At 41.5% G+C, this 16,130-nt stretch overlaps 1 protein-coding gene across 3 annotated transcripts in view; it reads right to left on the bottom strand.

The window, feature by feature from the left end:
• Positions 1-16,130, bottom strand: part of rab3b (RAB3B, member RAS oncogene family) — a 171,189-nt gene that overhangs the window by 39,524 nt on the left and 115,535 nt on the right. For all 3 annotated transcript variants that reach the window (XM_043699201.1, XM_043699202.1, XM_043699200.1), the window contains exon 3: positions 883-1,001. In XM_043699201.1, the coding sequence (XP_043555136.1) occupies positions 883-1,001 (119 nt within the window). The remainder of the gene's footprint in view (positions 1-882; positions 1,002-16,130) is intronic.

Raw genomic sequence — 16,130 nt, 5'->3', positions numbered from 1 at the left:
CGGAGGCGAAGGCGGCGGAAGAATTGTTCGATATCTCGCCCCGTGTTGAACTCGTTAATCAGAGAGGTAGGGGAATGAAGGTGAGGCCTCTGCCGAGGACTGATCTTTCATCCTCAGAGAGGGGTAGTTCTGGAGGGATGGTGAAAATATGGCAGGGCTGGGAGCTAGGACCTGGTGTGGGGCTGGAGCTGGGAGTGCGGGCAGGGTTAGGTGTGGGGGCGGGTGTGGGGGCGGGAATCGGGGCGGGGACGGAGATCGGGGCGGGGGTGGGGTTCGGCGTGGGGACGGAGATCGGCATGGGGGCAGTGTTAGGCGTGGTGACAGAGATCGGCATGGGGGCGGAGACGCATGCGGCGTGGTCGTAGTGCAGGTGAGTGATGTCACTGGGGGGCGGAAGTGGCTGCAGCAACAGCAACCCCGGGGGCGGAAGTGGAACACCTGAGGGTCCCAAGTAAGACAGAGGAGACAAATTATAGCATTGGCCAAGATCTTAAGCAGCATGTATTCAGCAGATGTGATATTTAGCTGCATTGGTTAAGAACCTTTAATGAACAATCAAAGAAATTCTCCAAACTGTTTCTTGAAATCACGGTATTGGCTCAATCTAATTTTATGAGAACTTGATCATTAGTTAAGCAACATCAATTATGCATTTGACCACTGACCACAGGATTTTCTGCTGATGTTAAAGTGGATTGACCTACTATAGGGACAATTCAAGAGCAACATTTCTATTGGTCTTGAAACAGAGCAACAACTGACAAGTTAATTACATTTTTTATCATCAGGTTTGAGAAAATGTAAGGAAAGGATGGGGAATTGTTCAAAAAATGCACACAATGAATGCATTTGGACATCAAAGAGAAGAAATAAAAATCATACCAGTCTTGCACTGCATTAAAGGATTCTTGATTGGCAATGTCGTACATGAGGATGAAGCCCATGGCTCCTCTGTAATAAGCAGTAGTGATGGTTCTGTATCGCTCCTGACCAGCTGTATCCTGTAAAACAAAGTTCTAAGTTAATATAATGTAGTTTGCCACTGAAAAATAGTCATTTTGTAATGCAGAACTGCAGGAAAAAGATGACACGTTTTTGTCAAAGCTTTTTATTTCATTCATCAAGCCAATATGTAAGTTATTTCAATGCAAAGGGAACACAACATTTGTACCACTTGAGAAAAAAATGCTGATTGGTTGGCAAGTTGACTCTCATCAGTAAAGGCATTGCTATGGAGAATGTAATGCCCCAACTAATCAGAGTTTAGATGTCATACTCCTTTCGAATTTACCTGACAAGTGCAAGACAAAAGGTTTTTACAAAATGTCTATCTTCTTCAGCAACATTCAAATCAATTGCTATATTCAGGTGATGCTTCAGACATCTGAGGTGGGGCAGAGAGGAAAGTGAGGAAAGTACACTTTTTGGAAAGGGGGAGAAACTATCCAACTAAAACCTCTGACTAGGGATTTCTGATTATGGAGACCTTAAGTAAAATCTGAGCTTTGCTATTGTTAATTCAGATAAGAGGGAAGCGGAATACAAGAGGACAAGAAGGATATGCGAAATTAATAAAGGGAGATTTAATAAATAAAGGGAGATTTTAACCAATTACATATAAATTGAGAATACCCAAGCAGTTTGTTGAATTGTTAGGTGAAGTTCATGACTGCTTCGTAAGTCCATACTTCAAGGAATCCATGATGGTCAAATCTTAGTTCAATTTCATAATGGCAAGTGAGACTGATCACATGAAAGAAATGGATTATGAGATATCTCTAGGTGACAGCAACCTTAACATGAGTTTTAAAAGTCCAGTCATAAAACATGGAGCAGGCAAGGGGTCAAATGGCCTACTCCCACTCCTAACTTGTATGGGGTCACAATCACTGCAGGTTGACTGGGAACATTGTTAACACCTCAGTTCATAGAATCATAGAATAATAGAATCTCTACAGTGTGAAAGCAAACCATTCAGCCCATTGAGTCCACACTGACCTTCTGAAGAGCACCCCACCTAGACCCAACACCCCCTACCTTACCCCTGCATTTCCCATGGCTAATCTACCTACCCTGCACATCCTTGGACTATATAGGCAATTTATTATGGCCAATTTACCTAACCTGCACGCCTTTGGACTGTGGAAGGAAACTGGAGCACCTGAAGGAAACCCATGCAGACATGGGGAGAATGTGCAACTCCACATAGCCAGTTCCTGAGGCGTTGACCCTATTGTAGACTAATGATGAAAACTGAAGATGGATGACCTGTTAAACTACTGATAAAATGTTGTTACTATTTGGATTTGAGGAAGTGAACGATCTTGTGGTAAAATCTTTGAGATACATTGTTACATTTTCAAAAATATAATTCATAGATTTTGTATTTAGAAAACATCAAAGATTAAACAGATAAAAATAAACTAGCTGGTTAAGAAAAAAACCTTAAATTGCCCCTAGTTTAGATTCAACTTTGCTCAGTTTTGGTAGTACCCAACTACAATATTTTAAAAGATAATCAGAAGTTTTAATTCTTTATATTATGCCTCAGTGAGCCAATTTATTAAATATCCCATTCATTTTTAAATTTTGTGCAAAATGCAAATCCCAAACCATTTTTTTTATATTTCTTTTTATTAGAAAAGGTTTTTATTCTTTTACAAGAGTATAAAAATGCAAAAAAGAAAAACAATATAACAATCTTATGTTACAAAAACATTAACAGGAAACTATCTACTACCCTTTAGAATAAACCAAAACTATCATAAAAAAACCCATCTATCCACATTAAGATTCAATAAGTAACTGTACTTAGCAAATTAACTTAGGCTGGCCCAAATTGTACGAGACCAACCTATTCCAACTTAGAATGAGTCAAATTAGACAAAATCATCTTGAATTAACTTAACTCAAATTAAATTAAAATTAAACTAAACTAAACTAAATTAAATTAAATTACACCACTCACCGCGCCCCCACCAAGGCTCCCATCCATGGAGCATTAGTTATAATTTGTCAAGCTTCTTCCCCCCAGGGCACCCAGACCACCAAACCCGGCCCCCATGTCTATATAAAGGCCTTGGTCATATTGCTGACAAGTCCGTATCAATGAAATTTAAAAAGGGCCGACACGTCTTATAGAGTGGTTTTGTTTTCTGGTGCAACACATTTGTGAGATACTCTTGGGGGATGTGCTCCATCACCAATCTATGCCACCCCACGAGACCCGGGGGTTTTCTGAGATCCAGTTCATTAGAATGTTCTTCCTTGCACAGTGTGTGAAAATGTTAAATAATGTCTTCCCGTGTTCATCCAGCGAGGACAAATTCGGCAATCCTAAAAGAAGGGGTACAGGATCTGCCTTATCTGGATTCCCAGGATCCCCACCAACTCACTCAATATGATACCCCAGTATCCACGAATCTTGTAACATGACCATAAACATTGCGTAAGGGTGCCTGTGCTAATTTTACATTTAGAACATCCTGGAGATGCTCCTTTCTTGAACTTTGCTAACCGTTCTGTAGCCATATGGGGCCTGTGAAGAATCTTCAATTGCATAGCTTGCGTTTTACTGTATATCAAAATTTTCTTCACATTCTCCCATATGTCCTCCCATGTTTCAAACAAAATTTCTTCTCCTGGTTCCTGACTCTAGACTCCAGAGTCTTTCCATATCCTCCGGGGTGCCCCCTATGTTTAAATGGTATAGAAGAGCACACTGGAGTGCTCTTCTCTCTATGTCAGACTTGGAGGGCTAAGCCGAGAGTGTAGTCCTTTTCTGTATGTAGCCTCTAACCTGAAAATAACAGAAGAGGTCCCTACTAGGCAGCCCACATTTGTGACTTAATTGGTCAAAGGATATCAGGACCTCTCCCTCAAATGAGTATATCCCAAACAGGAGACTCCCTTGACCTCCCATGCCTTAAAGCCGGAGTCCATTAACCCCAGCCTAAATCCTGGGGCTCCAACTAAAGGGGTGAACAGTGAGGTCTTATGTGAATTTCCCTCGCCCTGCTGCATTATTCTCCATGCTTTAACCATGTTTAAGATGATCGGGTTTTTACAATGCTCAGCCACGGATTTTATCCCACCCATTAACAGTAAGTTAACAAGGGACACCTTACCTGAGAAGCCTCGATGTCAAGCCACACCGATCCTGGATCCTAGCGCACCCAGTCACCCATATATGACAATAGGGCGCCTCATACAGTCATACAGTTATAGAGATGTACAGCATGGAAACAGACCCTTCGGTCCAACTTGTCCATGCCGACCAGATATCCCAACCCAATCTAGTCCCACCTGCCAGTATCTAGCCCACATCCCTCCAAACCACTCCTAATCATATACCCATCCATGCCCATTGTACTAGCCTCCACTACTTCCTCTGGCACCTCATTCCATACATGTACCACCCTCTGCATGAAAAGGTCCCTTTTACATTGTTCCCCTTTCACCCTAAACTGTATTCTTCTTGGAGTTCGAGTTGAGGATCAAGGGGAGAATGAAGTTGAGAAACTTATCAGCCATGATTGAATGGCAGAGCAGACTCGATGGGCTAAAAGGCCTAATTTCTGCTCCTATGTCTTATGGTCTAATGTTATTTATCCTTCAGTTGGCATCACAAAAAAATTGATTATCTGGTCATTATCATGGAATCACAGAATTCAACAGTACAGAAGGAGACTATTCGAGCTAAAGGGAGAGGTTGAATAGAATGGGCTTGTTTTCCCTGGAGCATTGGAGGGTGAGGGGTGACATTATAGAGGTTTATAAAATCTTGATATCGCTTCAAATCTGGGACATCCAACTCCCCACCCTCCCATACCCTGCGGGAGCTGCAACTTAGTGAATTTAATGAGAGGGCACCTATGACACCAAATGAAGGACCCGAGCCAGCCATTGAATCTTCACATCACAAGTCTGTGGAGCATTCTCATTGGGATATATAGCCGAGGAAGAACATTCATTTAAATCAGGGCTATTCGGCCTAACGATCCTGTTTTATCCTATCAAACAATTGCACAAAGTTAGCTTTGTACAGCCGATGGAAAATGGGGTAATAAAAATACCCACATAAAGAAAACCCTTTTGCAACGATCAAAAGGAAACTGTGTTCCATCCTCCAGGTCAGGCACTCCCACCAAGCCCCCCCACGGGCATGGCTTCTGACTTTGTAAAATTTATCCTATATTCTGAGAAGATGCCGAATAATTTAATTTTTTGTAATAGCAGGCAGTACCTTTTCCAATCTCAGGGCCAGCATCTTTGACAGGATTTTAAAATCTGCATACAGCAACGAGATATGTCTATACAGGGAACAGGAGAAAGTGAGGACTGCAGATGCTGGAGATCAGAGCTGAAAATGTGTTGCTGGAAAAGGGCAGCAGGTCAGGCAGCATCCATGGAGCAGGAGAATCGATGTTTCGGGCATGAGCCCTTCTTCAGGAATCAGGAATTCCTGAAGAAGGGCTCATGCCCGAAACGTCGATTCTCCTGCTCCTTGGATGCTGCCTGACCTGCTGCGCTTTTCCAGCAACACATTTTCAGCTATACAAGGAACAGTCTACAGGGTCTTTTCCTTTCTTTAAAATGAGAGAGATATTGGCCTTACTAAGAGAGGTTGGAAGGCAGTCCTGATTATATGAATGATTATACATTCCCAGGATTGGCTCTGCCAACATGTTTATGAACTCCTTGTAGAACTCACTCGGGAACCTGTCTGAGCCAGGTGCTTTGCCGCTTTGGAGCTGTCTTACTGCTTCTTGCACCTCCTGTATTGTTGAGGGCGCATTTCAAAGGGAGGCTTCCTCTGCAGTTATACCGGGGAGGTCCAAGTTCTTGAAAAAGGATTCCATTCTTGCCACTCCATCCTAACAGCCCTCTGACCGGTATAACTCTGCATAAAATTTCTGAAATATGACATTAATCTTTTTTGACTCGTGTGTGATTGTACCAGTTCTTCCCCAATGGACATAATGAACTGCAGGGTATTTTCTTCTTAGCCAGATAAGCCAGATATCTACCTGGCTTATCCCCGTAATCAAATAGCCTTTGCCTCACAAAGGACACCTCTCTCTTTGCCACCTGCACAAGCATTGAATTCAGAGCAGCCTGAAGAGCCATGACCCTCCGTAGCTTGACCACAGACGGTCTATCGTAACTTGCTGACTCGGCTGCTTTTAGCTGGGACTCTAGCATCTATTGCTGCTCTTCTCCGTATCTTTTCCTGGTTGCTGAATATGAGCTAGTCAAACCCATTAATTACACCTTGGCAGTCTCCCAAAGCACCGATGGATTACTGGCTGTACCCGAATTGATGTCTCAGAAGGCCCCGAACTCCCTTGTGAGACACTCTATAAATTTACTATTCTTAAAAAGAAAGTGATCCATGCACCAGTTTCACGTGTCTATTCCATTACCCTCAATCTTGACATCCACGTACACTGCTGCATGGCCTGAGATAGCTATGTTCCCAATCCTGCAGGATAACACTGAATCCAAACAGACCAACGGAGCAAAGAACATATCAATTCTCCTGTGGCACTTGTGTGGGTTGAAATAAAATATAAAATCCCTACCATTAGGTTGGAGATGTACCTATATATCCACCAACCCCAACTCCCCACTCAAGCTGTCTAGATTGCAGGGAGATACTCAAGAGACCCCTTGGCATCCTGTTCTGACTCGGAGTCCATGTGTTAAAGTCCGGTATGATCATGATTTAAGGGGGTGCGTTGGGGGACAATAGATGTTCAGGATGCCATACTCTTCCCCGTATATTAATGCCTTGAGAATGATGAACCATCTGTATTCATCCTTAATTTGTTCTACTATCTGGAATGAGAGGTTCCTTTGTACCAGTATGGCCAACCTTCTACTCGGAATTGAAAGAGAAGAAGAATACCCTACCAAATCCTCCCTGCTGGAAATGTGTTGCTGGAAAAGCGCAGCAGGTCAGGCAGCATCCAGGGAACAGGAGAATCGACGTTTCGGGCATAAGCCCTTCTTCAGGAAGGGCTTATGTCCGAAACGTCGATTCTCCTGTTCCCTAGATGCTGCCTGACCTGCTGCGTTTTTCCAGCAACACATTTCCAGCTCTGATCTCCAGCATCTGCAGACCTCACTTTCTCCTCAAATCCTCCCTGCTGCAACTTCAAATGTTCCCTGTCATTTAAATGTGTTTCCTGCAGCGGAGCGATGTCAACTCTTTGCTTTACACAGTTTGAGAGCACCTTTTTTCTTTTAATCAGAGAATGGCTCCCTTTTATGTTCCAGCCACAGCAGCCTGCAGTCCCCCAAGAGGAAGAAGCTTATTCACGGCATGTCAAGTGGAAAAAACACAGAATTTATAAAATCTAAAAACTATCCCTGTAAACATTACTAGAACCAAAAAAAAATGATGCTTAACTTAAACAAACAAACATATAAATAATAAATCGCTAGAGACTTCCCCCTTTCCCCATAGGGGGCATTCATCCCAGCCATCCTAATTCCTTCCGGCTAAGGCCATGCCCCAGACCCAAGCAATACCAACACAAAGAAAACATATTAATTACACACATGGGGGTTAACAGTGGGTGCCTATCCCATCCCCTCAGTACAATGACCTCATTCAACTTCCATAAAAGGAACAAACACCCCTCACCACTGTCCAAAATTATTTTTTATTTTCCCCCAACCCGGATCACTTACTTTAAAGAGTCCAAAGAGTGCCTTGCTTTTTCTGCCAAGTCAAAATTATAAACAGACCTTCCATGATTAAAGCACAGTACTGCTTGATACTTCAAAGAGTATTGGATATTCAAGTCCCTCAATTTCTTCTTGACTTCATCAAAGGATTTCCTCTTCTTGAATATGGCTCCAGAGAAGTCTTGAAAAAAACATAATTTTCAATCCTTTGTAAACCAGGGCCTATGAATGTCTTCCCAGTCTTCTGGAGGCTTCCATATCAGCTGCTTCTCTTTATAACCCTAGAGATGCACTAGGAATGGAAATGGGCGCTGATCCAACCTGTTCCTGCACATCGTGATCTGGTGGGCCCACTCCACACACTCGGCCTGATTTGACCTCCAGTCTCAGAAACTGCAGGAGCCATTGCTTGAGGAAGTTAACCAGGCTCTCACCCTCCTCATGCTCCGGCAGCCTGACAAGTTCTTCCTTCTACCTCAATTCGAGGTCATCGACCTGATCCAACAGGGCCCGACTCTGACCTTCCAATGTTTGGATCCATCCCTCTGAATTCTCTACCGTGGTCCTCTGTTCGACCACCTTGACATATTGATCCAATCTTGGATCTCCTGCTCATGCTTTTTTAACATGGCAGAGATCGGTTCCAACGCCTAGTCAATTCTCTCTCGGAGTTTGACAAACTCCAAGACTTGATTCTGCTGGTCCAACAAGTTCAAAGGCACCGCTGGGGTTGTTGCGGCCGCCAGTGCGGGTGCATCCGCACTGTAGGGGAGTGCCCTGCTTGCTGTGATCCTTTGGCTCCCTTTCCTTTATTAGTTTTCATCATATTTCCAGACCATCAGGAGCTGAATTTATGTTATTTTAGCCAATTTTTCTTATGAATGATTAGCGGTGCAAACCCACCTTACTTGGGTTTTGGTGCAGAGCCCAGCACAGCAGACCTATCAGATTGCCGCCATCTTGGATCTCCCCCATGTTGATTTTTTTTAAAAATCTGTATTTGCTGTAATCAGCAAGCTGCTTGACAATGACAGTATCCATAAGGGGACTAACTTTCAACACAAGTGTCCAAACTTTGAGATATTTTCTGATTCTGTATTGTTTTTAATACAATGAGAAGACAGTTTTAGGGAATGTCAAAATTGAATAAAATTGAAATAAATGCAAAATGGAGGAATGGGGAGAAGGGGGATGGGAGGGGGGGCATTGAACCTTGAGTTGGCTAGGCTGTCAATTTTCAGTTGATTCGCAATGACAATTTGGCTGTTGCATCTCAGTGATATGCCAGAGGAATACAAAATGTTGTTACAGATATATTGAAGAAGATTTAGCACATATGCAATGCTAGGGTTAGCAAGCAAAGACTCAAATTGATAAAATAGTTCAAGTGAAATAAGCTTCACAAAGATTATCGAGAGAATCATGAAGGTTGAAGAATACTTGAAACTTCATAATTTGGAGATGCTGGTGTTGGACTGGGGTGTACAAAGTTAAAAATCACACAACACCAGGTTATAGTCCAACAGGTTTAATTGGAAGCACACTAGCTTTCTGAGCGACTATCACCTGATGAAGGAGCGTCGCTCCGAAAGCTAGTGTGTTTCCAATTAAACCTGTTGGACTATAACCTGGTGTTGTGTGATTTTTAACTTTGAAACTTCATAACAGATTAACCAGGTGAATACAGTACAAGAAAAAGAATAAAACTGCATTTTTTCTAATACAATGGGAAGACAACTTCAGGGTATGTCAAAATTAAGGAAAATTGAAATAAATGTAAAATGGAGGAATGGGGTGAAGGGGGATGGGGGCATTGAATCTTGAGTTGGCAAGGCAGCCAATTTTCGAGTATTCCCTAAAGTGCTGCAGAATAAGGCAGGACAGAACACACGTCACATATTTATTCACCTGGAAACTGCTATTGGAGTCTTACAATCACTGGAAAGAACTCTGACATATGATTTTAGGCCCCATTCTCTGTCTTATGTGAGTAAACCAACCTCCTGTTTACCTCAAAATTGCAACAAGCAGACATTGAGTGCCAATACAACTCCCGAGGACTCCCTGCAATGTTCATTGTTGTTGCCGATTTTCAGACAAGAAATGGTAGCCATATGTTGAAAGTCATCCTTTAGTTTAAATGATTTTATTTTGTATTCATAATTTGACATCTCACAAACAAGGTACAATGTTTTTCAAACTGGATTATTCTGACCCAGAGGTTATATGAACAGGAGTTTCTAACAAATTAGAAAATCAGAAATTGATTGCAAGAAAGGTTCAGTTTATTCAATTTTATCAAAAAAGACAGCTAAACAAAAATGTATAAATCTCTATTACACTGGAATATTTGCTTTAAATAACTGCTTCTTAGAAGTAGTGTAATAATGTTATATAATTACAGTCACAATTACCAACCAGCACTTGATCATTAGTATTCAATATGTGTGGAAATGTTTTTCTTCATAGATCTTGTTAATTAAGAGCAGAGCCATGCAAACCTCTAGAAAAAACACTTCCTTCACATGGTCAAGTTTTGTATTTCTTTATCTAGAATTTTTAATGCATCTGTTTCCTGATGATAACACTTTTCCCGATAGACCTCTGTGTTATATTAGGACTGACCGTCACTATGGAAACTGTGTGGAAGAGGCCAAGCTCTGCGTGCTCAGGAACATAGAAGATAACAGAATGCAGTCAGCTCTCAGTCATGTTTTTGTGGATAAGGACAAGTCTGCGCCATTACTCACATCTTTCTTTTGGAACATGGGGCTTGATCAAATAAGGCAATAGAATACATCACTCCTTTTTCAACATAATAAAATTATCACTTAATTTATAATTTTCAGTTCGAACAAAAAGAGATGCACCTGAAAAGGTTACAGATTCTGACTAACCCATTTGTTTACCCGGCATTTTCAGCGTTTCTCAGATTTTCATTTTTCTTTCCCCTTTTACTTTGCAGTCATTCTGCAAATTCTTTCCAAGATATTATCCACATAACCATAGGGAATTAATCAAACTTGCACACATACACTAGGCACTTGTCATATGCCCAAGAATGAAAAATTGGATTAGACTACTTCTAATCACCCACACTGAGATAAGATTTAGACGCTCAAACCAATAATATAAACACTTCAACTCTTATGCACTGTTAAACTATGATCACCAATGACATTTAAATGCAAGGATATATGAAATAACTAAGTCAATCCAGTGAACTCACCTTTTCCAACATGCATATATGCATTGTCTCCCAAGGTTGAAGATTTATTTTCAAATGGATGCATTAACCTTGATATTAGTACAGTGCACAAAGGAATTTTATATGAACATGTCACCACATTAATGACATATTAATGCACACACATATGAAACATGGTGGGTTAATTAAGCAGCATTTGTAATTATGGATATAATATAATGGCTGCAATGGAGAGCCAGCATGTATTTAGACAGGACTTGAAAGTTCGCTGGGAGAAAGTGAGGACTGCAGATGCTGGAGATCAGAGTCCAAAACGTGTGGCGCTGGAAAAGCACAGCAGGTCAGGCAGAATCTGAGGACCAGGAGAATCGGTGTTATGGGCATACACATTCCTGATGAAGGGCCCCTCGGATGCTGCCTGGCCTGCTGTGCTTTGCCAGCGCCACACTTTTCGACCTTGAAAGTTCACTGTACCAGGTAATGTTCAATGCATCAAGGCTAACGAAAGAATGTCTACTTAGCATTAAGAGTTAATTGTTGACAACATGGCTGATTTCTCTACTATGTAACATAGGTAATGTGTGCGATAAACACATGATGAAAGATATCCTATCATGTGAAATGTGACAGAAAAAATTATTCACATGCTGAAGCAACAATGCCATTGCCTGCCTACAGTACTCAGCAAAGCAAAATGTGTAGTCATCTGCTATATGCTGCATAACCTTACCATCATAGCTACACAGCAAGCAGCTAAAGACCACAAACCTGGTGAGGAAAGAAAAGGTAGGAGGAAGACTCAATCTAGGCAGCTCCTTGCTGCTAAGGCTATCAATAAATAATAAACCCAGGAAGTGTAATCCAATTCCCAAACACCAAACAGGCCTATGTTTCACTGGCAATCATAGTGCCTGTTTGGCCACAATGCAAAAACAAAAGCCAACACAAAATAAAAATTCCAAATGAAATTTAGAAATAAAATCACACCATATTGCATTAAAAAGTAAACTAATCACCACAGTGCACTTTCTTAGGGTCTGTCTTCTATTACTATTCTAGAACTCTTACACAGTGCTACTCCAGAAGCTGCAGAATGACTGAAGGAAGACTGTTGATGTTCTTCAATGGGGAGATTGCAGATGTCTGGGGAGGATAATCCATAAAGCAGTTCTGGTGCTAAAAGATTTGGATTTATTTGGTTGGCAGCAATCTGGACTTGTTGGCTATAATGCAACAGTAAGTTCAGTGGCAGTATGGCAGGGATGGAAGAACAGATGTCTTCCTGAGGCTTATCTTCCATGGGGCTACTACCATACCTCTGGTAGCATCCTAGTAGTTCTGTTAATAGGTTGGACAGAAGACTACTGGAATCTCATGAAACTTTGAAAGTCCTTATTCACAGCTGGAACTTATGCGACAGCAAGTAACTTTGAATCGAAAGAATGGGTGTCCATTCACTCATCCAAAACCTCAAACATGTTTTCAGTGACTATCCAATTTAAGCCTCACCGAATCGATCAATGTCTCTTTGTAATTTTATGTTCCTGTTAACTGTATACAGCCAACCAAATGACCTATCTTTACATCATCAGGAAACATGAATATACGGCTCTGTATAGTGTTATAGGAAATAGATGAAGTGCTAGCAGAGATATTTGTGAGACACTTTGTAGGACACCACAAGTCACTTCCTTCCAACTTCAGTACACACCTATTATCCCTACTCTATCTTCCACAATACAAAAGCAAAATACAGCACCTGCTGGAAGTCTGAAGTAAGAATAGAAAATGTTGGAAATACTCAGCTGGTCAGGCACATTTAGGAAGAGAAGAACAAAGTTAGTATTTCAGGTCTGTGATCTTACAACCATACTCACAACGAAAGGTTACAGACCTGAAACATTCACTTGCTTTATCTATTCACAGCTGCTACTAGATCTGCTGAAATTGACGTTTTTATCTCTGTCCACAACTGCCTAACCAGTCTCTTATTCCCTAATGTGAGTTAAAATTTGTTTAATGTTACATATAACAATATAGTTATCTCATTAATCTTTTACCTCCTCCCATACAATCAATTCCTTTTCCACTCTGTCATTTGTTCTTTATAAAATTCACGTTAATTTCATATGGTACCTTTAAATATAAATTTAATATGAAGCAACATATGATAAAAGATCCCAAAATATGACCACACTGAAGGACAGAGTGGATAATTGTCTCCATGTATCAGTGTAGGTGTATGAATCCAATTGAATTTTGGTCTTGAAAAGCTCGTATAGCACATTGTCTAAGATTACTTAAAGTACTCTCTGTAGCTTTGGATCCATCTTTAACAAAGAATAAAACTGCAGAGAATCTATCACACTAATTTGCCAAGACAAAGACAGATGGGGGTGCCATCATTATGGCTTGAGATGCTGAAATGAGTTTAGCAGAAACCAGTTAATTGTTAATTTTGTCATGTTTCACAGAGGGTTTCTCTCAGTGATGCCTAGTAAGATTTCTCACACTGCTTTCCAAAACTTGTCTAATTATCTAAGCATCCTGCTCATCGTATCTTCCTTCTCACCGCAAATACTCACCATTGTCCCCAGGATCTCCCAGTATTCCTGGCACTGGCACCATGCATTTGGACACGCACTATCAGACAGAAGTCACCCTTCACTCTGCATGCAGTAGGAGGGCAACCAAAAACAATAACTTCTCAGAGTACAAATTGACACTTCACCACATATCCATAGATGCATTCATACTTATTTTTAGTTCACTCATGGGATATGGGCATTGCTAGCTAGACCAGCATATATTGCCCATTCCTAGTTGCACTTGAGAAGGTGGTAGTGTCCTGCCTTTTTGAACCACTGCAATCCATGCACTGTAAGTAGACCCACAATGCACTGAGGGAGGGAGTTCCAGGATTTTGGCCCAGTGACACTGAAGGGACGGCAATATATTTCCAAGTCAGAATGGTGAGTCGCTTGCAGGGGAACTTGCAGGTGTTCCCATGTATCTGTCCTTCGAAATGGAAGTGGTTCTGGATTTGGAGCATACTGTTTAAGGGATCGTTGGAAAATTTCTGAAGTGCATCTGTAGATGGTAGATATTGCTGCTACTAAGCATTGGTGGTGGAGGGAGTGGATGTTTGTGAATCTGGCGCCAATCAAGCAAGCTGCTTTGTTCTGATGGTGGTAAGCTTCTTGAATGTTGTTGGAGTTGCAATCATTCAGTTAAGTAGGGAGTATTCCATCACACTCTGGACTTGTGCTTTGTAGATGGTGTGTGGGCTTTAAGGAGTCAGTAGGTGAGTTAGTCACTACAGGATTCCTAGTGTCTGATGTGCTCTTATAACCACTGTATTTATATGGCGAATCCTGTTGAGATTCTGGTTAATGGTAACCCCAGGATGTTGATAGTTGGAGGGGGGGGGGGGGGGGGGCAGGGCAAATTATTATTTCTCTTATGACTTTGAACGCTTAAAATCAGGTCACCTATTAACTTGCTCAGCTATTTTTTTAAAACATCAAATTTCGAAAGTATCTCTCAATGATACAATGCTTTACCCAGCAATTTCCTACTGAATCTCCTTTACACTTTTAACATTGTAAATTACACAAAGGCTGGACATGACAATGTAGCACTATTTTACTGCCATACCTTGATATGCACTTAATGTTAGTTAAGAACAAAGCTATACAGTTTAACTGTCCTTGGGTGTCATTCCATCTTAGAACTCTGTCAAAGTGAGTGTTACTCTTTTCCCAATGCCCAGTGTAGCCCAACAAGCTCTCATTGCTCAATGTGGGACCATCACATGCAGCAAAGCTTTTAAACAATTCAAAACATTAATTTTTGTTCAGCAAAAGCCAAAAAATGAGCAGTGTACAAACAGGAATAAACACGCAAAAGCTTTATTTGCCTTTGGAAACAGCCAGACACTGCTTGCTTTTTGACCATCATTTTTCTCCACAGAAGGCTGCTGCTGCTCTCTCAGCCATGAAAAGTGCATCACATCCTCTCCGTGCCTGTTCCAGTTCAACACAGCACAGCATGCTAGGATTATGCAGCAGAGTCTGACTGGAGTGTAGCGCAAGACTTCCCAGACCGATCCAAGCATAGGAACCTCTTCTTCAGCAAACCATCATGGCTCTTATAAAAGAATTGGTTGCATTGTATCTACCTCCACCTCAGTCAGAAGATTGCACAATGGAGTAATCAGTCATAGCCCCAGAGTCATCGTACCTCAGTAACCATCCTTGTAACATATCTAGCTCTTGATGGTATATCGTACTCTTCCATACAATGAGACATGGAGGACTCTGACAAAGAAGTTCATGAAGTGCCGTGATATAGACCTTTGACAAAATGACCTTATTGAAATTAGACATCACAAGTTATGTCACATAGGTACAAAGGGAGATTCTGAGTGCTGTATGATCACAGATACCTTTTCCCATTATCCAACGCATCACCAAGAAAGGAGTAATGTAAGTTGGAAAATACTTACAGTTTAAGGTGAGAGGAAATAAGGTCAGTGCTCTTGCGCAGTCTTTGAGATATTGGATTATCTTTTTCAATTGTGGTCTGGATGTGTCATTTTTGAACTTGCCTATGATTACTTCTGCTTCACAGAAATGACTAATCTTCAAACTGCAATGACCAAAGACATGGCCAACATTGATTCTGATCAGAATTTGTACTCCACAAAATTCAACACTGTATGTATTTCACATATAGGGTACTATGGTAAAAGATGATATCAAACGAAAGTGCCAGATTAATGCAGTTGCCTTTTGAAGGGCCTCATGTTATTCCCAAGTAAGAGCTAGTGCTCAGATATATAAAAACACTTACTCCACCGAATATGGTGCAGTCCTTTTCCATTTCCAGTGTACATTTACAAGTATATGGCGGCACGGCACGGTGGCACAGTGGTTAGCACTGCTGCCTCACAGCGCCAGAGACCCGGGTTCAATTCCCGCCTCAGGTGTCTGTCTGTGTGGAGTTTGCACATTCTCCCCGTGTCTGCGTGGGTTTCCTCCGGGTGCTCCGGTTTCCTTCCACAGTCACAAAGATGTGCCGGTCAGGTGAATTGGCCATACTAAATTGCCCGTAGTGTTAGGTAAGGGGTAAATGTAGGGGTATGGGGTGGGTTTCGCTTCGGCGGGTCGGTGTGGACTTGTTGGGCCGAAGGGCCTGTTTCCACACTGTAATCTAATCTAATCTA

The sequence above is a fragment of the Chiloscyllium plagiosum genome, chromosome 11, assembly GCF_004010195.1.
Source record: "Chiloscyllium plagiosum isolate BGI_BamShark_2017 chromosome 11, ASM401019v2, whole genome shotgun sequence".
In the NCBI taxonomy this organism is placed as follows: domain Eukaryota; kingdom Metazoa; phylum Chordata; class Chondrichthyes; order Orectolobiformes; family Hemiscylliidae; genus Chiloscyllium; species Chiloscyllium plagiosum.
The sequence above is the reverse complement of the archived record's forward strand: the minus strand, read 5'-3'. Positions and strand labels throughout refer to the sequence as shown.